This window comes from Merops nubicus, unplaced genomic scaffold (assembly GCF_000691845.1).
Source record: "Merops nubicus isolate BGI_N331 unplaced genomic scaffold, ASM69184v1 scaffold15547, whole genome shotgun sequence".
NCBI classification, from domain to species: Eukaryota; Metazoa; Chordata; class Aves; order Coraciiformes; family Meropidae; genus Merops; species Merops nubicus.
This window is the reverse complement of record NW_008619889.1, coordinates 93424-114196: the sequence shown is the minus strand read 5'-3', so window position 1 is coordinate 114196 and position 20773 is coordinate 93424. Positions and strand designations below refer to the sequence as shown.

The window sequence follows — 20773 nt, the reverse complement described above, 5'->3', positions numbered from 1 at the left end:
AAATCTAAAAGGCTTCGATAAAATTGTAATGATTTTTCTTTCTGCCTTTTCAGCACAGTATTCTCTGTACTTCTCTGCTTTTCTTGACCCAAGTAAATCATCCTTGTCCTCCTGGTAGTCCATTTGGTTCATTGTGTTGCTCTGACTCGTCTGGGCTGCTGAATGAAGCCTCTGGCTTCAGATCCTGCTGCGGTGGTGTGGTGGAGAGATTGTTCCAATTTCAGTAATGAAAGTTGTCTCCACTGTTTTTCTTCTCAGAACTCTATTGAAAACTTTAGGTTTGAAGCCTTCAGGCCTCATACATCTTGGCAGATCCATAACCACTTTGTTTACAGAAGGTGAAGGTGGTTCCCTAGTCAGCAGGAGACATGAGCCCAGACGAGCAGATCTGTGAGGTGTGTTCCCTGCCCTGCTGTACAGGACCTCTTGGAATGAGGATGCCCTTGGGCTGTGCTTGACCAATGCCATTTACTTGCTGGTAATACATCAGCTGTGGAGAATGAACTTCACTAGACAAACTGCTCTGATTTTTAGCTGACTAAATTGCCTTTTTAAGCATTATTTGCATCTGGAATATGTCTAGCTTTGGGCTTCCAAATTAATGGCTAAAAGAGCTGTTTGAATAACTGCCACTGAAATTATGGGAGGCCTGGATGAGTAACTCCTGTGGTATTTCATGTCATGTGGCTTGGAGGAATCAATCGAGTTATGAGCCAGGAGATGCTGATCTCTAATCCTGCTTCTGTTGCAGGTTCGTTATGTGGTCTCCAGAAGATCTCTATGCTTTGCATTTTCTCAATGGGCTAATAAAGAATTACTCTTTGATAAATTTAGAGTATTACTTTTTATAATGTACCGAGATGCTGTAAATGAGTACACCGAGAGAATACGTAGGAATAAGTAATTCCATTACAGTTTTGGCTGATATGCAGGAGGTAAGGTTGTGGCCAGGAAATGATGATTCAAGACATTCCCTGAGCACAGCTTGTGGGAGAGAGGAGAACCTGGCTGGATGTGTTCTTGCAATTAATGCTAGATCTCTGCAAGGCACATTGTCCTAGAGGTATGTCGTGGTGGTGAGAACATAATTTCTGGTATGTTACTTAATATTAAAATCACTTATTTCTGTGTAAGCAATGGTGAATAGTTCAGGCTTTTGCTCCAGCATTAATCTGGGTTGAAATTCTCTCTCTGCTTTTTGCCATAACTCCCATAAAAGCAGCCAGGTTGTATGATCTTGGAATCTTACGAGTTTTGCAAAGTTTGCCTGACTTGGAAGTTTACAACCAAATGATGTTTTATTTCTTCAAGAGTGGGAAGGGGAGGGGTAAAAAAACCTTGATCTGATCTTCTCAAGTATAGAACTTTCACTACAGGAGAGCTTTTTTTACTTCAGTGAAGGGTACTTAAGAGCAATTAACCAGTAGAAGTAAGTGACACAGATGATAAATTTTCATTGCAAAAATACATTTACTATCAAAAAAGCATCTGCATTTTTCATAAATTGGCCTGGATCAAAATGCATTTCTTGTCAGTGACAGGTAAATGGGAAAGCTGGTTTTAACAATACTACAGTTTGTACAGTTTCTGTCACTTGTTACTAGAAATGTGAGAGTTTAGACATTTAAGATATGGGAACAGAAGGTGCTGGAAAGATCAGCAGCAGGGTGTCATCAGAGGGAACCTCTCTAGACTCAGGAGGGGAAGACGTGTTGTTCCTGACCCAGGATCTCTTCCCTCTTGGGCAGCAGTTGCTCTGTCTCCCTTGTCTTTGCGGTGTGCATGCCAGGAATTGCTTCCTGCACTTGAGCTTGATTTCAGGAAGTCCTTGTCTATCCAGTTGATTTAACCTCGTTTGGCGAGTGCTGTGTTCTCTCCAGCCACTCACATGAAGGCACATACCAAGTTCTGATGTAACACCAGCCAGCTTATTTTTGTAATACCAGCCACATCCCAAGCAGGTAGCTGTGCAGCTTGTCTGCAGCCAAACTGATGAATCCTACCCCAGGGTGAAAGTCCATAGTAGGAGTTTTTTAGATGTGCTTGTTTTTAAACTCTTCATTGAAATCTGATGAGCGAGTTACAGCCTAGGTGAAGAGATTCTAACTGTCTGGTTGAACGACATTAAAACCACTGTTACTATTTAAATTCTTTTTTAAGGTTTTCTTCAGCTTTTGTGCTTAAAGTTTATTACACTTAATAACAAATAAAATCAAACAGCCTATTTTGAGCAACACTATCCATGTCTCTAGTTGCATGGGTCGGGGAGTTAAAGAGCTTGTTTATGCTCGTGGAGAGTAACAAGCCTTCTCCTGTAGCTGTAGGAGAGGAGCGAGTATAAGTAGATCCATGTCTGAGCTTTCTTCTTTAGGAACTCTTCAATATTACTGGTTCAAGAAAAAACACACTAGTATGTATAATGGAGTTAATGTTTAGTGCCAGGAGAGTTCCCTTACTGAGCCTGTTCAGAAAAGCTGGGGTGGGGGGTGTTTATGAATCTTTTTCTCAAGATGCAGGAAGAAAAAAATAAAAAAGGGGAGGGACATACCAAACCAACAAAACCACACAACCAACCAACCAACAAAACCACACAACCAACAAAACCACACAACCAACCAACCAACAAAACCACACAACCAACAAAACAACACAACCAACCAACCAACAAAACCACACAACCAACAAAACCACACAACCAACCAACCAACAAAACCACACAACCAACAAACCAACAAAACCACACAACCAACACACCGACACCAACCAACCAACAAAACCACACAACCAACCAACCAACAAAACCACACAACCAACCAACCAACAAAACCACACAACCACACAACCAACAAAACCACACAACCAACCAACCAACAAAACCAAAACTGAAGTTACCCACTGCCCCATTTCCACGTAGTGGTAATCTCCTGTCTTGCTGTGCTATCTTGTTGAAGGAGTTTGTGGTAGCTAATGTTGATTCTTGCACAGAAGAGTTTAAATCCTGTGGTCAATCATTAAGTTAAAAGTTCCTTAATTAGGCATTATCTTCAGTACAATGTTCCATGCCATTATAATCCAAAAACATTAGGGTTTATCAGCTTACCCATTCACAACTTTGTTGCTTTGTAATTAGCAAAGAAAGTATCCTTTGTGTGTTTGGTCAATGGACAAAGTTGTCTTTATGTTAATGTACTTCAAAAAATAATAAACTTACGGTAAATTATAACAAAGCACTTTGCTGTAGACATTGAAATCTTGACCTTTGGTTTTGAAAATAAGGCAGGCAATATAATCACACCTATCCAACCAAAAGTGGACATAAGAGAAGGAAGGGGAAGAAGTATCATGGCAGAAGTGTATGTGATGAATTAATAATAAAAATTCAAGAGGGATTTTAATGACACTGAGAAGGAAACAAAATGGAGGAAAATTGTTTTTAATATGGAAAAATTAAGTTCTGAAACTTGATGGGATTGGTTTCAGTTCTTGGTAACGTCCTTAAAAGCATAGTAATAACATTTTTAAAGGCGTGTCTCATCATTCATGTAACTACACTAAGAAATAAAAATGTTTAAAAATATTTTAAAACCTCTGCAACTTCTAGTTATTTGCATATAAAAGCCCCTGTTTTGGAGGAGACCATGGGGAAATGTCTCTAGATAATGTAGAGATTTCTGCAAAGGTGTTCTTCCTTCCCTAAGAGCTCCTGAAGTCACATTCCTGTATTAGCTTGCACCCTCAGTCTGATCTTTTGTGACTTTTCTTTAATTGAACACATCAAAAATAAAGCAAAGAAAGGCTTCATTATGGAGTGCCCTTTAAAAAACTGTCTCTGAGCTTAATGGCTATAAAAGTGTGTGTGATGCAGTCAGTGGTGTGTAAATCCACACCTCAGCTGGTTTTCTCCACATCCCTTTGAGGGAACTATGGTTTTGTGGAATAATTTGTTAGTTATACTCCTTCTAGTGTTTCTTTTCCTGCCTTGCATCCTTGTTGTTTCTAAACATCATCTTTTTCTGCTGGATGTTTCTATCTATAGAAACTCTTTCTCCTTTGTGTTCATCTCCTGTTACGTCATACTTGAAGTACTCTATTTTCGAGGGGTTTCTTTGCCCTTCATGGATTCTGAGTATTTCTCCGTGAAGTTGTTTAGGTTATTTCCTATTTCTAAATGTCTGTTGTCAAGTACCAGCTGTCTTTGTCACTGCCTATAGAGTTGCTTGCAAAAGTTTGTCTGATCTTTCCTTTCTTCCAGTTTCTTGATAAATTTATCATGACAGTCCTCCCTGTGCATTAATCTTCTTTGAATAGCTTGTTCACATGAGCTTTCGTAATTGATAGCCTTGCCTGGATCTAAAATTATTTAACCTGTCAAGCTCTTTTCTTTCACCAGAATGCTCGGATCTTATTCTTCTATTGTTATGGCTATTGATTTTGTTTTAGAAAGAGTAATTGTGAGCCTGTACTTTTTTTTTTAGGCAGTCTTTTGATCAAGACCTGAGGTTTCTTAAATGATGAGGCAATCTGCATGCCTTATCTTAAGGGGTCTTCTCTTAAAATCCGACAGTGTCCTCATTATTAGAACAATCTTCAGCAGTACCCAATAAATTATTCCATAGTTTGCAGGCCCTCAGTTCATTTTCTGCAGTATTAAAAATGTCTACTTACTGTGTTTCTCAGGGTCTGCGTAGATCAAATTCCTCGTGGCTCCTGCAGCTTTTCTTGCTGCCTTGAGCTGCTGCTGTTGCTGCTGGAGCTTTTCTGTTCTTTGGCCTTTTAATTGTAAGTCCTGTCTCTGTTTTTAATGATGCTAATATTTCACCTACTCCATTAGCAGAATTATGTTTTCTCTGTTCCTGTGCCATTTCTCACAGCGTTGTCTGAGCCTGACCTTCTGCTGGGCCATGGGCTGACAACCCTCCACCTCACCCCTGTGAAATCTCTTGTGGTTCATGGTTGTCATCAATGACCTCTGTGTTTTTGAAGATCTTCACTGAATCACCTTTCGTGTTCCCATTTCATTCCTGGAATAATTTATTAATCTCTTCTTGATATCCTGGCTAAAATTTGTATTTGTTTGTTCAGCCTTGGTCTATTCTCATCTTGCTGTCCTTCTTTTCAACATCTTCAGTATCTTATCAACGCTTAGTTCTTCATTTCCGGGCTCTCTTGTTTCCTCCAAAGGGTTTCTGAGCTACTTTTACCGAGGAAGGCTGAGTTAACTACTCACTTAGCTTTTCTTCTTTGTATATGACTTTTTTTTTTTTTAAGATGTAGCAGAACTTTGTTACAGTGTGGGTTTCCATTACTGCTTTGCTCCTAACTTGAGCAGTTACGCATGCTGGGTTACCTTCATCAGAGGTTCTGCGAGGACACGTTCTGCACTTGCTGAGTGTCTGTCTTTCATTTTGAACTTACCAGGCTCTGAACATTCATCCCTTCACCCCTTCATTCATCCCAGCCGGTCTTACTCATTCATGCAGTTCCCCTGCTGCCTCTCCTGGAACTGCAGCTGGTCAGGCTGTGACCCTGGATCACCACTACAGACTTGGGATGTCACAGAATAAACACGCCACTATTTCATTTTTCTTTTGGTTAGGAACCCATGGCCCTGTTGTTATGATATCAGGATGTACATGATGTATGCTCTTTATTTCTTGGTCTGGTTTAGTACTTTGTTGTTCCTGGGACTTCCATCAAAGGTAGTGTTTGGCATCATGAAGGTTTTTTTTCTAGGTATTTGTCTTGTCTCTTACTCAATATTGTTACTAGTCCAGTGGTTCCACCAGGATTATCTTAGTGACTTTCGTCTCATTTCTTTTCACCAAGCTTTTATGTGATAAAAGCTCATATGGAGTTATTGTGTGCTGGTCTGGCTGTGAAGAGTTGTTCAAGGTTGACAACTCGATTTTTTTTTTTGTGAAGGTTGACAATTCCTGTCTGTAATACTCTATTAGGTTTGATCCCATCAGTTTGTGAGGTTTTTCTGTGCCTGTTCCTATGCCATTGTATTTCAGTTTGGGCTTCCAGACTTTGCAGCATCTACAACTGGAACCTAAAGGACAACTGTATAAACTTTTTTTTGTTTGAAATTAATTCTAAGAGGAACTTCCTTATGCCAGGTGAAACTTTAGAATATTCTGATGTGTTTTACTAGTCCAGACACACTCTTAAATTTTGGTGTATCTGGTTTCTTAGTAGTGGTATGGGAGAACTGAGCTTGGAAGGGACCTCAGGAGACCTAAGGGTTCAGTCACCAGTTCAAAACAGCTCTGAGGTTATACCTGGTTACTTTGTATGCATGCTAATCATGTGCATGGATATGTCAACATGTGTTTTACTGATCCATATAGTGACACCCCCTCCCTTTTCCTTTCTTCAGTCTGCTCAGGGGGTACCTTTTACAATAACAGCATGCCATGTTAATTATGCACCCAAGACCATGTTTAATGAAGTCAGGATTCTGATTATGTATTGAAATTCCTCATTTGTGTTGTTTCCCATGTGCTTCCCACTTTAGTTGAGCCAACAAGGGTATTTGGTAGGTTTTCCTCTCTTCATGTTACAATTCTAAGAATATGTCTTCTGGTACATTTTCTTCTGTCTAGTTTGCCTAAGCAAGGCTGGGGATGGGGTGCAAATTACATGGTAGTTGGTGTTTCTCCTTTGCAGAAAGGACTAGCAGCATCTGGCCTTATCTTAATTCAGGTAATGCTGGACTTCTGCTCTCCATGAATGTTTTGTAATTCTGAAGTGTAATCTATTCGCTAGTGAGACTCATGAAATATGCCTTATTAACAGAATTGTATTTTAAAACATGTTTCACGCCTCTGCCACTCAGACAAATGATGCTGAATAATGTTTGAGCAAAGGAGAAGAAAAGGAGCTGTGATAGTTTAATGAAGTGTCCACAGATGGTTGGACTTATTAATTTTTTAACAGGGTTTGGGTGAGAAGCTGATGCGCTAACAAAATATGTGACATCTTTAAGATCTGAGGCTTCACTGAAGGGTGACAGATGTTGTAGCCATTTTAACAGTTGGGTATCATGTTCCTACCCCTTTAGCTGCTTGCACCGCTGAAAGCTTCACACTTCCCAAAAGGCTATTTTGCTGAAGTAGCAGTAGAGCTGTGGATATGTCCTAGGTTCAAATTCAACGAGGCAAACAAGAATGAGGAAATATGGAAGTGTCTTTAAACTATCGTCTTTTTGTATAATCATTCAGTCCCTTTGTGTTTGAACAGAGCAGCTCAATGCAGAAGGATTGTAAGGTGAAAGCTGTAGCATGGCAAGGTTTGTAGATGATACTGCTGAAGTTAGTTTAGGCATGGGTAAATTAGGAGAAACTGTGTGGCAGGAGTTCGTGGCTGGTGTACAGGAGGTAACACGTTTGGAAACAGTCAGCTGCTCCTGGGTTTTATATTTTCGTGCTGCAGTAGGAATCGTAAGGGGAAAAACCAGGGGAAACATTTGCTGAGCACATTGAGATGCCACTAAAAAGCCTGAAACCAGCTTTGGGAAACAGGTAACTGCATAAACATGTAATGTGTGTGTCTTTAGAGCTGCTTAATGCTTACACAAAGGATTGAGTGAAATGCAAGACTGGAGTAGCAATAGAGGAGACTTGGACACATGACAGAAATGCTCCTAAAGACTTGATCCAACGGGCTTGTGACCATGTAGCACAGGTACGCAACGCTGCCATCACTGGGTAAAAGTGAGGTCCTGAGCAGCCTTCTGTTGCCCTAGAGAAAAGGAAGTTATTCTCTTTTCTTACTTCTCTTTCACTGTCTTGATTTGGCCAGATCGACACCAAAAGGTTAGAAGGTTTCTAAAGAGGATTAAACATGTGTATGGTTATAGAACCATGTTAAAAAAAATTGAGCATTGACAGGCAGTATTTAGAGCAGAAGGCGAGTGTTCTCTCTTAAGTTCCTCAGAACATTGTCCCATGAGCGAGTTATTTAGTAATTGTTGATGATGGAAGTTTTTCTTCTCTCAGCCTCCTTGGAAATGATTGACATTGGCCATGGTCGCAGAGAGGCTGCTGAAGGAGATTAGCATGTGGCTCAGTGCAATGAATTCCTCCTCTCCTGGAAAGTACAGGAGATGAAATACTGGCTCCATTGACAGCAGCAGGCTACAGCCAGAATTTTTACCATCTGTGTTTTCCAGGAGCATGGGAATTATTGCTCTTCTAGGCACATCTTTTTCAGAAATGGAGACAATGGGCCACAAATCTCAGCGATGCTTAGGCTGGGGATGCTGGCTGAGTGGAACAAATCTGCATGAAGTAGATTGTTCATTCACATTCTTACCACTGCTCTGATCTTTTGATGAGAGGATGGTAGAGACAAAAGGGAAGGAGAAAATGGAGCAGAGTTCACTTCTCCCCACCCCTCCAATTTGCATTGTCCCGGCAGAAAATTTGAAGTTTGTGGTGAATCTTAATTCCTGTTGTGTGCGTGTGAGAACTGTGTTGTTCCTTATATACGTTCTCCTACCGGTGTTCTGAGACTATTCTGAGTGGAAAATCAGCCTTCCTAAACTGAGTTTATTAACCTGCGTTCCTGTGAGGTCAGTAGTGTTTTCCTTCTGTGTCCTAAGATCGATCCATAATGTATGTGTCCTGCCACAGAATGATTAATGTATGTACAAACAAGGAAAAAAGTAGTCTTTCATATCACAACCCTAAAGTATCATTTATTTTTATGTTCATTTGGCAAAAGATGGTGTAGTACCTTTGACTGAATGCCTTGCAGCGTGTGGGTGAAGAGTGGGTGCTGGTCCTCTTTAGAAGTGTAGCTAATTTTTACTGAATTTTGTTGATTGAAGTGGTTGGAAAATACAAACTGCTAAAAGCATCAGATTTTAAAAATTGAATTTTAAAAAGAGTTTCAAATGTGTTTTGTAGTTTAAATAGACTGAGTTCACTTATGTGGTAATAGATATGAAAATGAATATAAGTTAAGGAAATGCAGGTCTACAAGTCAAATCAATTAATAGACTATTAAGGGTGGAGAAAACCTTTAAGATCAAGTACATCTGTCACTCAGCACTATTGTGACCACTAAACCATGTCCCCAGGTGCCATGTCTACATGTTTTTTGAACCCCTCCGGGGATGGGGACTCCACCGCCTCCGTGGGCAGCCTGGGCCAAGGCTTCAGTTGGTATTTGGAAGAGGAGAAGAGTAACTCTGTAGTGGAAAGCCCTTGGACTGGCAGATGAAAGGGTATTAGCTAGGAGTGTGCTGCTGCAGGAGGTGTGCCAGCACTCTGAGGCCTGGTTATAAGCAGGTCCCAGAATTAATAGTAATTAAAGCCTGTGTTTAGAGCACCTCTTGTAATGCATCGTTATTGTTTTGTGGTTGTCTGTTGGCCAAAGCAAAAGGATCCTCCTCCACAGTGGAGGCTTTTCAGCAATGCAAATTGCAAATAAACGTTGGATAACAGAAAATTACTCTTTAAGGACAAAATGATAGCCTGGGTTAAAATAGATGTTTTAAAAACTGTTGACTCTGATCAAATAAAGGTTTTACTGGCATTTAAAATGACCTGGAAAATTAACTATAATTTTGTTGCTAGTGAGTAATGAAACCATCTTAAATAAAGCTGATTTAACCTTCATGGAGCACCTGCACACAGCAGAATGTACAACACCTGTCTCGTCCACCAAGTGACTAGTACTAGAAAAAGATTTGAGTCAAGGCTTAGGTGAACTTTGTTAAAAATCCAGTAACATTCTCATTTGTGCTCTGAGTCACCGATACAATGATTGTACAAGTGGTAGTTGTAGAGGGTAGAGAGATGGCAGCAGCAGAGACGAAAACAGAAGACACAGTGCTTGTGACAAAACGAGGAGGTCCAGGGCTCCCTTCCAGGCTGATGAAAGAATTGGCTTAATATGCAGGTTTCTCAGTAAAGATTTCTAATGAATTGTGAATCCCTTTTTAAGGGGAATTTGAAGGCGAGGGTGATTAGGGCAGAAGGAAGTGGAAACCATGACGTGACTTTTGTCTGTGGGTTGTGTCTGAGTTCTTTGACAAAGCAACTGCTGTCTTGGAGGACTATGACATGATGGGAATGCTGCAACGCAGCTTTTTCATTTGCTGTCTCGTTAGCAGTCGTAAAAGGTCAAAATGATAGAGATTTAAATGAGAATACTGAGATTGATAAGAATCGGAGGCAATTATGAAAATTTAATGGGCTCTATTGAGAGGGAGATTATCAGAATGGAAAGATGCCCCCAAGACTGGAGTTTAGAAAGATCACATTCAACATCATCATCATCAGTCATTTTGCTGTAAGAACAAAGTATTTACCTACAAAATTAACAAGGGTGGCAAATTTAGGAGACCTTGTTATTCTTGCTGTGGCCTTGGTTGTATAGAAAGAATTAAATAATGCTCTAGACTGAATGATAGTGAGACTTACCAGCACAGTTTAAGACAAGCAGATGCGGCGATATTCTTGGTGTTGTGCTAAGTTTGGACAGAGGAACTGGTGATTTTATGAGAGAAGAGGCAGTTCGTTGGTGAACTATAGGATTATCTGTAACCTGCCAGTGTGCAAAGAGCTAAAGGGGTTGTTAAATGTTTTGAGAAGATCTTTTTCCATAGACACAGAGAAACAATTTTGTTCCATTTCCAGGAATGTCTGTGATTTTACAACAGGCACTGTGATTTGGGAGTAAGAGGCATTGGATATCAGTTGAAGAAAATGAGGTTTTGACTGGATTTGAGGAGGAAGCTTTTCACCTTGATGACAGTCAGGTGGTAGAACAGGTTACCCAAGAGGTCGTGCAGTCTCCGTCCATGGGGATTTCCAAGATCTGACTGGACAAGTCCTCGAGGAACTTGCTCTGACCCTGTATCTGACTCTGCTCTGACTGGCTCCTTTCCTACCCAGATGATTCTGTGTCTATATAGACGGGCAGAATCATTAGGAGAATCTGGAAATGGATGAGGACTCAAAGATCTTAGAGGTCTTTTTCAGCCAAAACAGTTCTGTGGTATGATTCTATGAAAAGAAGCTAAAGATTCTAACTTCATTAAGCAGAAGGAAAGTTGAAAGAAGCTATGATTTTTATTCCTGTGAATACCTTGGAGGGAATAACAGATAAATATCAAAGAACAAGTATCAAATATGCAAAATAATACCAAAGAAGGTCAAGATCAAAGGACTAAAAGTTGGTTGTAAATAGACACTAGGAGGGGGAAAAGTAGAAAGCTTCTTCTTGGAGGAATGAAGTTGTGGAAGGAGCAAAAGGAGGCTGTGGAGAATGAAAGAATTTTTTCATTCAGGTGAAAAAAAGTCTGAACATGTGATGTCAAATGTTGTTTCTTGCTACTTCTCCAGAGATTTCTTTAAAAAAAAAAAAAAATGGAGAGCAAAGATCAGACAGTTGAAAAGACAAACCAACCAACTCGTGGGATTTTCCTGGAAGAGAACAGGGACTCAAGCTGGAAATGATAGAAAGTACAATCTAACTAAAGAAATGTGTGCTAGAGATTTTCTTAGGCAGTGGAATGTAGTGAATATGGACAAAGAAAACTAGAGGAGATGGAATTCCAGCACCAGTATGTAACTGGTAAGCAGCAAGTGGTAAGGTACTTGTCTAGGAAGCTGAGGCACAAGATGCAGATCCCTTTTCCTCCATCCCTTTTCCTCCCCGTCAAGAGTACTGACAGGCTGTTCCTGTGACAATAGTGGTTTTAAGTGTGAGCGTAAAAGCATGAAAATTTAGCTTTGAGGCTGTTACTGCAGTGAGCAAGCTGCGTCCTCCCATGGCTGCGTGGACCATGGAGCCACCTCTGTGAGCTGCAAAAGGGAGAGCTGGTGATAGGGCAAATCACTGTGCAAAATGGGGAGGAAGGAGGCTTTTCCTCTTCCTGGCCCATGCTGTATTCTCTTGCCTTTATTGAACTGCTGTACCTTGAATCCTGGGGTCAGTTTTGGGCATCTCACTCCAAGAAGGACTTTGAGAGGCTGGAGGAGGTTCAGGGGTGACCTTCTTGCTCTCAACTCCCTGAAAGGTGGTTGGAGCTAAGAGGATCAGTCTCTTCTCCCAAGGAACAAGGGACAGGACAAGAGGAAACAGCCTCAAGTTGCCCCAGGGGAGCTTGAGGTTGGCCATGAGGAACAATTTCTTCCCCTTGAGGATTGTCCAGGGCTGTGCCAGGCTGCCCAGGGCAGTGGTGGAGTCCCCATCCCTGGAGGGGTTTCCAAGCCATGGAGATGTGGTGCTGAGGGACATGGGTCAGTGGGGACCTGGCAGTGCTGGGGGAATAGTTGGACATGGTGATCTGAAAAGTCTCATCCAACCAGAATGATGCTATGATTCTCTGATTTGCTTCCAGCTGTAATGATGGACAGGGTATTTCTGTTGGAAGATCTGATACTTCTCTGTTATGGGAAGTGGTGCAAAGTCTTATGGGGGGCTGACTTTGGCCGGCTGCTGACTGGCCACCCAGCTGCTCTCTCATTCTGCTTCTCAGCAGGATGGAGCAGGGAGAAAAGGAGTTCAAAAGGTTTGTGGGTCAAGACTTGGAGATCACTTGCCAGTTATTGTAACAGGCAAGACAACCTTGACTTGGAAATTTAATTTCTTGCTAATTACAATAAAGGTGGGTGGTAGAGAAAACAAAGACAAAAATGAAAGCACTTATTCCTGCTCTCTTCCCATTTCCCAGCCTCAACTTCCCACTTTCATTCCCAGTTCTTCTGTCTCCTGATCTCCCCAGGATGGCCCCCAGAGCTTCCCTTCCTCCTTTCCCTCCTCTATTCCTACCTGCCTGTTGCGGGGCAGTTCTCACACTTTCTTCATTGCCGTGCAGCCATTTCTTGGATAGACTTGCACTGAGGTTTTTGGTTTTAAATCAGTACTTCTATTATTTAGTTGCCTTTATACCAGCTGTATTTAACACTATGCTATCAAATGTTAAAATCTTGGAGAGCAATTTTTTTAAAAAAATTAAACTCATGAATCTTAACTTGAGCATCAAAGCTTTGGTGTCCTCTTCAGAACACCTCTAATTTGTGACTTTTTCAACTTCTCCATCTCCCGTTTGCAGGCCTTCCCAGGTTCACCAGTCAGCCAGAACCCTCCTCAGCCTATAAGGGAGGCAGTGCTGTCCTCAGCTGCGAGGTCAACACGGACCTGGCCCCGTCCGTGCGGTGGGAGCAGGACCGGCAGCCCCTGCTCCCCGACCGGCGCCTCTTCCAGCTGCCCAGCGGAGCTCTGGTCGTCAGCAACGCCACCGAGACGGACGCAGGGCTCTACCGCTGCCTCGTGGAGAGCGGGGGGCCCCCCAAATACAGCGACGAAGTGGAGCTCACAATCCTCCCAGGTATCCCTCCAGTTTGCCTTTTAGCAATCGAAAGATGATTCAAGCAATAGGGGGGGGCAGGGGGTGGGAACTATCAAGGGTACTGCCAAAGAGCAACACATGAGAATTGCCTCTGGTGCATTTTTGTGTATTTTAAAATAAACTAAGTGTAATGTGTCTTGTTGCACTTAATGGTTAGGTTTTTTTGTTGTTTGGGGTTTTTTGATGAGCTTAAAATGAACACAGGCACTTAAAAAGAGTTGGGGCCCTTGGGAAGACTAACCTAGATCTTGCATTTGGGAAACAGAAAACCAAAATCTGTTATGTGTCCAAGCTCTTTGCTCTGGTTGGAGACGGGTAGGAGAGGTGCATGTATTCTTTTGGACATATTTGATGGCTTAGCTTTTAAAGTGTTTTGGGTTTTTTTGAAAGATTTCTTTTAAAAAGTTTCTAGTAATACAATTCTTTCATGACAGGTTAGAAAGAGGGAGTTGACTTTGAGTGTAAACATTTGGGGGTTTCTAAGTTTCTCAGGCTTGAATCCAATGTTTAAAATACTGTTGAAGTTTCCTAAACAAATTAGTGCTTAGTCCCTGGCTTCTGGCATGCTTAAGCTGAGGCACTTCTAATAGTCTCAATATTTGGGAAGTTCTGATTCTTTAAATACTGGACCCTTTTGGGAAGTCTCCAGACCCCAAAAAGGGGGTATAGCTTCTTATTTGTACAACTTCAGCCATGCCTCTTGTGTTGAGATGTTTGGATCTCTTTTAAATACAGAAGTCCAGTCCCGTTGTAAACAGTTTCTACATTAAGTGTGTTCTGTTTGGAATGATACCATTGTGCAGAGCTGTGTGTCACCAGTTGTCCTGACACAAAATTTTGAAAATTGCCCCAGAATAAGACAGGAATGTGAGTTGCACTTTACCAAACTAGTGAAGTATGAGCTGGGTTTGGTGTGGGCTTTCTTAATTATTTCCAGAACTTCATGCTGTCTCTTCTGACTTTGTCTTCATGTGGGAATTCTGATCCAGTTCTCACTGCCTGGAGAACTGCCAGAGAGAGTTTCTAAACCTCCTTCTTTGGAGCCTTTCAGGGCTAGGGTGGGCAATATTGTGGTTGGCCTAATCTAGTGTGGGCAACAGGTGGACCTCAAGGAGGTGGTGGCATCTTCAGAGATCCCTTTCAATAAATATTTTTGTTTCTCATGACTATGTAATTTTTTCTATTTATAATGGTAAATGTACTTCGAAATAGCCCAAATTTATAGTTACAACCTTCCCTCTTTTAAAATGGAGATGTTTGGAAATGAATCAGGCTTAAGGTAGGAATTTGTTTCATTAAGTTCTTTAAATTTTTCTGAAAAGAAAGCTTTATCTTTTCTTCAACTGAAGATACATATTTGAAGAAGAGCACTTTTGGAAAAGTTGCATTATTATTTTAGTTTTGCCTTCATGCTTCTGCAGTCCCTCAAATGCTTAAGACTCTTATAGATTTTTGACAATTGAAGATATCCAGATAAACTTACATATTGTGTTCATCCTCTGCATTCCTTTGGCTCCAGATGTAGTCTCCTTGCTTTTGCAGTGTTTTGCTGAAGGTGATTAAAGCTAACTCTCATCAGGGAATACAGATAACATTGTTTCCTTGCTTGATGATGATCTGAAAGTGTTGATAGGAATGCAGTTGATACGCAGCAGGCAGGAGGATACAGCTCTGGGCTCTGCTACTTGATAGCAGGTGTTCTCAAACACAGGAATGCAAGGGGGGAGGGGGAATAAAAGCCAACTTAATTTTTGAATCCAGTTTCCACTGAGCTCCCTGTTGTGAGCTTGGAGCATCGATGAGCTCCATCTCCAGTGAACCCTTCCAACTCCTCTCCCTGCTTGCTGGCAAGCTGTTACAGCCCGCTTTTGCAGCTTGGCTTGCTCCATATGCTGCTCCAGGTCACTCTCGTTGTGTTACCCGCCTGTTCACACACAATCTTATTTCTGGAGCAAACAGACTAGTTTCCTTTAATGGGGAACATGGGCAGAGCTGCTGCAGTAATTTGCTTGTGGACCTGAGACAGATGGTGTGATCCAGGATTGCTCCAAGTGTGGCTCCCTTTGCCTGGGACAGTTCTGAAGCATGACTTCCATTGGACTCGTTCTCTCGAGTACCTTGGCAACCTCATCATGTTACACCTGGGAGCATGTTTGTTGTGGCTGAGTTCAGAGTACGTTACTGCACAGCCTCGATTGGCGGGTCTGTGTTCAATTCTCACAGACAAGATGGTCTCTTCCTGGAGTAAAAGACTGAGTAAATAGGCACTTCGCTTGTGCTTCTTTTTAACCAGTGGAGCAACAAAAGAAACAAACCCCTCTCCAGACCAATTCAAAACAAACTCAGAACTAATTCAGAGGATTTGCCATTTCCCCTCGTATCCCCATTTGCTTGGGAATATGGCTTAGAGGTGGATTTGGTAGAGCAGGGTTAATGTTTGGGCTTGATGACCTTGGAGGACTTCTTCAACCAAAGTGGTTCTAAGATTTCCACAAAGGTGGAAAACCATGGTGTATTTTTGATTTAGAATAAAGCTTGTGTTGCTTCAGCATGCAAATCATCTCATCATTTCACTTAGGGTTGACTCTCTGCTGCAGTAATTTGATTTTCTGGGGCATAAAAGCACTTTCTCAGGCAGCTACCTGATGAAGCTAGGAGATCGCCCAAGGTTGACTGGACACAGTCAAACTTGTATTTTTCTTAGCTGATGGAAATTCTAGTTTCAGGGCTGTACCTTTTAGCTGAAATGATTTCCCAGGGAGTTGGAGGGGGTGGGATCCCAGTAGTGGCAAACGAGGTTTTATATCTGGAGGAAATGGTTAAAGAGCTGTTCACGTGGGAAGCTGAGAGAGTCACCTACAGAAAACCATTTATGTGGGTAAGATGATGGGTTAATCCTGTGAAGATGGAGGAAAGAAATTATATGTTTCTCTTTTTTTTTTTAAATATGATCATCTTCTGATCCTACCTTTAGTAACAACTTTGGCATTTACAAACAATTTGCAGATCCCGAGGTGCCCCAGAACTTGGTGTTCCTGAGGCAGCCTTCTTCCCTCACAAAAGTCATTGGGCAAAGCGCCGTTTTCCCGTGCGTTGCCACAGGATTTCCAGCTCCATCCGTCAGGTGGACACGGAACGAAGAGGAGCTTTTCACAGAAGGGTGAGTAGTGGCTGAGATACATATTTTTGTAGGATGGCAGGAATCCAACCAGAGTCACAGTGTTGGATTAGAGCACCATTAATTTTTATTTTTCTACTTCATTTTAACGAAGGAGAACAGAAGCTGGTTTCCAAATACTGGGGAGCTCCTAATGATGAGTTTGTGAGACTTGGAGAACAGACTCATAGTATTTTTTTTTTGGCAGACTTCTGAAACCAAGAAATTTTACTTGAAGCAGGAGGGTTATTAAGAATATATTCCTTGTAGATTGCCCTTGGTGTAAAAGCAGCAATTAAGGGCATAAGGACACTACTGAAAAGCTCCAATGTCTTCATGTTGGCATATTACCCTGTGAAGCCCAGCACTTGCATTACTCTTTCTGCAGTGAAGATGTTCAGTATGCATCTAAATGTTCTGTAAGAATTCAAGAGGAAGTGTTTAAAGCAAAATTACATAATGTCTCATTAAATGAGAATATTAAAATGTTAGGCCTGATTAAAAAAATCATGGGCTCTCGGGAATGTGTTAAGTGAGAACTCCTCTATTAATTGTTGGTGGTGTACTCGTTGAAAATATCAGGGTAGAAGATTTGTATAAAGAAGCAGAACAAATGTTATCAAGGAAAGCTATCTTTTTGTCTATCTAATGAACATACTTACTAGAACAAGGAAATTACAAACAGATACTTGAATGTTCTCAACATCCCTCAAAGTCGGTGGCTAGATGAATGGGGAAACAAGTTAATCATGAAACAAGAAGGGGTAGAGTTATATTGCGGCATGGCTGACACAGCAAGCAGCTAAAGAGATATGCAAGTCTCTCTACAGTACCAGTGATGGTAATATATCTCTTTTTTGTCAACTCTTAAATTAAAAAATCCAGGGGCTCATAATTTGAACTGTCTTTATCTGGGAAGCGCAAGCTTCTGTGGGTAATGACTAACAGTTCTAATACCACTGAGGAATTGTGTCGCTGTCAATCTGATGGCACATGATTTAGAATCATTTCTTGTAAATACAAGAAATCATTCACGTACGAAGGGTGGTACAGACTCATTAGAATTGCACAATCAAATGTGATGAATTGTCAGAATAAATGTGCCTGGTTAGATCTTAATGTGTTTTTCTTGCATGTGAAATGATGTCATGTTGTAGCTTTATAAATTTTTCCTGCCTCCCCACCCCATCCTTCTCTAGGTTCATGGTACAAGGATGATGGAGCTCACTTGCTGAAGAACTCTCCTTTGTATTTTCTTCTGGGTTTTTGATACAGAGCCCAGATTTTCAAATCCTGCTCTGAATACGATGCTGTCTGTTACCTTATGAGCTTTTCTCTGCAGGGTGTCATGGTAACTTCTGAGATCTTCACACGTTTTTCTTCTCAAAATTCAGAGTGAGATATTTTAGTGGAGATATGAGGTATAACATTGGTAAACCTGCTTAATCTTTATATGTGCACAATTGGAACCATGTGTGACCTGATTTTTTGTGAATATTTAGCATGAAGATGAGTGAGTAAAGTCATTTTGATTAAATAGATTTTAAACTTTTTTTTTTCCTTATTACAATACATAGCTGCTTTTTTTTCTTATAGTGAAATGTGTGCTTATTTTAGAGTTTACTGTTGAGTTGGATAAAGGAGAAAATTGGATTTTTTTTCACTCTGCAGGAGTAAGCTTCCTATACTGTTCATGAAAATGATCAAACTGTGCCAAAACTCCTTAAGTCCGGTACTCATGACTGTGGCTTAACAGAGATGAGATGTGAAGAGCAGACAAAAAAAATTTCTTCGACTCTATTTACCTCAACAGCTGTCCTCTTAGTTTTTTGGAATGCAATAGCTGGAAAATCTCTAGAACTGAAAATTAAGATTCTTTGTTGGAATAAAGCCTGGAGTAGGGCTGTAGCAAAATAGGTACCTTAACTTATTATGCATGGTCTGTTAATTAAATTACAAATTAAAACATATTTAATTTGTATTAAAATCCCCTTTTAATATAAAAGTAAGACTTTTCTTATTGCTGTGGCTTTTCTTTATCCCAAGAAAAAACTGATCCTTTTCATCTGGGCAGGTTTTACCATTCCTTTTGCCTGGAAAAAGCTTTTAAATGATGGGGGTTTTTTTGCTTGTATACACACACTACAGACATTAACATACATACATGTAGGTATACAGACATGTCTACACGTACATACTGATACATGGCTGAGCATGTGTATGTGTGGGACTGAGAAACAAAACTCGGATAGCATGGTCAGGTATGTCCCCATTAGTTATCCCTGGTTAATTGCCACAGTTAAAAAAGACAAAACTGAAGAGAAGGTTGTTTGCCTAAATCATGTAGTCTAATACAAAATTAAATCTTGTCCTTTCAAGCTGTGTGGCTAAGGAGAATATGTGTAGGAGCCTAGATTTATTGGAAAAATAGATTCTTTTTTAGGATTGGGGGTGGTGGGGTTTTACAGTTAAATACTTAGTATAAGGTTTGGAAAAAAGGAGAGGTGTAATTTTGATGGAGTATTTGTGAAAGACTGCAAAATTTATGTTAATGGATAAATAGGAGTAAACTTGAATGATGGCAGTCCTGGCTCTTGTTCAAAAGCAGCCTTTAATGCAATATATTGTGAAATTAGTTTGCTACAATGAAATATTTTCCAAAGTAATTAGAATGAAAGAGAAGGAGGCTTTGAGTATTGGGTAAAAAACTGGTGAAGCCAATGCAACACTACAAGTTTCCATTGTAGTAAAACTTAAAATTTCAAGGAGTTCTTTCAGAACTTGTTAACTTAAAGATTTTAAAGAAATACAAGTACCAGTTAGGCTGCTAACTTTCTGGTTCCTTGTAACCATCGGAGACTATGAATAGCACCAGGACAAGTTCCATATGGGGAAATCTCAGACTTCTGAAGTTAAGAGGAAAAGATTATTTGGAGGAAAGGTGTCTGGACACTCCCACCATCCATGTGCCCTCTCCAGGCATTGCTGTCCAGCTGTGATCTGCTCCTTTGAGGCCTTTTTTAATGCATTTGCAGGTTTGGTTTTTTTTCGGGGGTGGGGGCTGGAAATTACAAAGTTAGACATTAGACTGGATAACTTGTCACTGGGAAAAACTCTGGGCTTGTGTTGGAAGCTTTTCACTGAGTTGGCTTACTAGTCTAGTGAGTTATCTTGATGATAAGGAATAAATCTCTCAAAACTACATTGTTTGAAAAGAAAGAAAAAGCCTAAACCCTGCTCTAGGTTGAGATTTACGGTGCCAATGTTTGTAGCTCCAAACTAGAGGTTCAAAATATGAAGAGTGCCTCTAGAGGTGTGTGAGTTTGTGTGTGTGTGTGTAATCTTTTGATGTTGGGTATACTGCTCAAATATGCACATGCACCCTGCCATGCCTGTGATTCGGGAATTTGAATATACGCTCTATTTTTTTGGCTGGATTTCCTCTGTAAACTTGGAATGAGTAATGTCTCTGCCAGGAACATAGAAAGTATTGAGAGAAATGAAAGGAAGTCGGGAAAGCCACCAAACTATACAGCTATTTGAATAAAAAGTTGTCCTTTACAGATGTTGTGGTTTGAGGCTTGGAATGGGGGCGTGACCTTCCAGCAACTGGGAGGACCCCGGGTGGGGGTTAACCATTGTATTCCCTCCCCTTCCCACACACACTCTGATAAGAGGCAGGAAGTGGGTGCTAATCTCACTCCTGCCCTGCAGCTCGGAGAGGGAAGTTGTCCTTTCACTCCGTGGGACCTTGGAACCATTTCTGAGGGTTTTGTGTATTTTATTTTTTTGTATTTTTTCCCCTAATCTTTGTATATATTATTTTCCTTACCTCCCTTTTTCGTTTTCTATTCCTTGTTAAACAATATACTTAATTTTTTTTCCAAAGTGTCTCGCTCTCTTGGGGGGGGAGAGGCGAGTACATAGTTCTGTTCCGTGTGGGTCCTGCCCTGAACCCCTTTTTACACGGAACCAGGACAACAGAAAACATTAGAATCGTAGAATTGTTCTGATTGGCAGAGACCTTGATAACCAGCTGTTAACCCAGCATTGCCAGGTCCCCACTGACCCATGTCCCTCAGCACCACATCTCCACGGCTTGGAAACCCCTCCAGGGATGGGGACTCCACCACTGCCCTGGGCAGCCTGGCACAGCCCTTCACAACCCTTTTGGGGAAAAAATTGTACCTCAGTCTCCCCTGGGGCAACTTGAGGCTGTTTCCTCTTGTCCTGTCACTTGTTCCTTG

The 20773-nt window shown here is 41.0% G+C and overlaps 1 protein-coding gene across 1 annotated transcript in view; it reads left to right on the top strand.

Moving 5' to 3' along the window:
• NEO1 (neogenin 1) overlaps window positions 1-20773 on the top strand; it is a gene marked incomplete at its 5' end in the record, with an annotated part of 114034 nt that overhangs the window by 4570 nt on the left and 88691 nt on the right. Inside the window, 2 exons of the mRNA XM_008943967.1 lie at window positions 13073-13348; window positions 16376-16529. Of these exons, the coding sequence (XP_008942215.1) occupies window positions 13073-13348; window positions 16376-16529 (430 nt within the window). The remainder of the gene's footprint in view (window positions 1-13072; window positions 13349-16375; window positions 16530-20773) is intronic.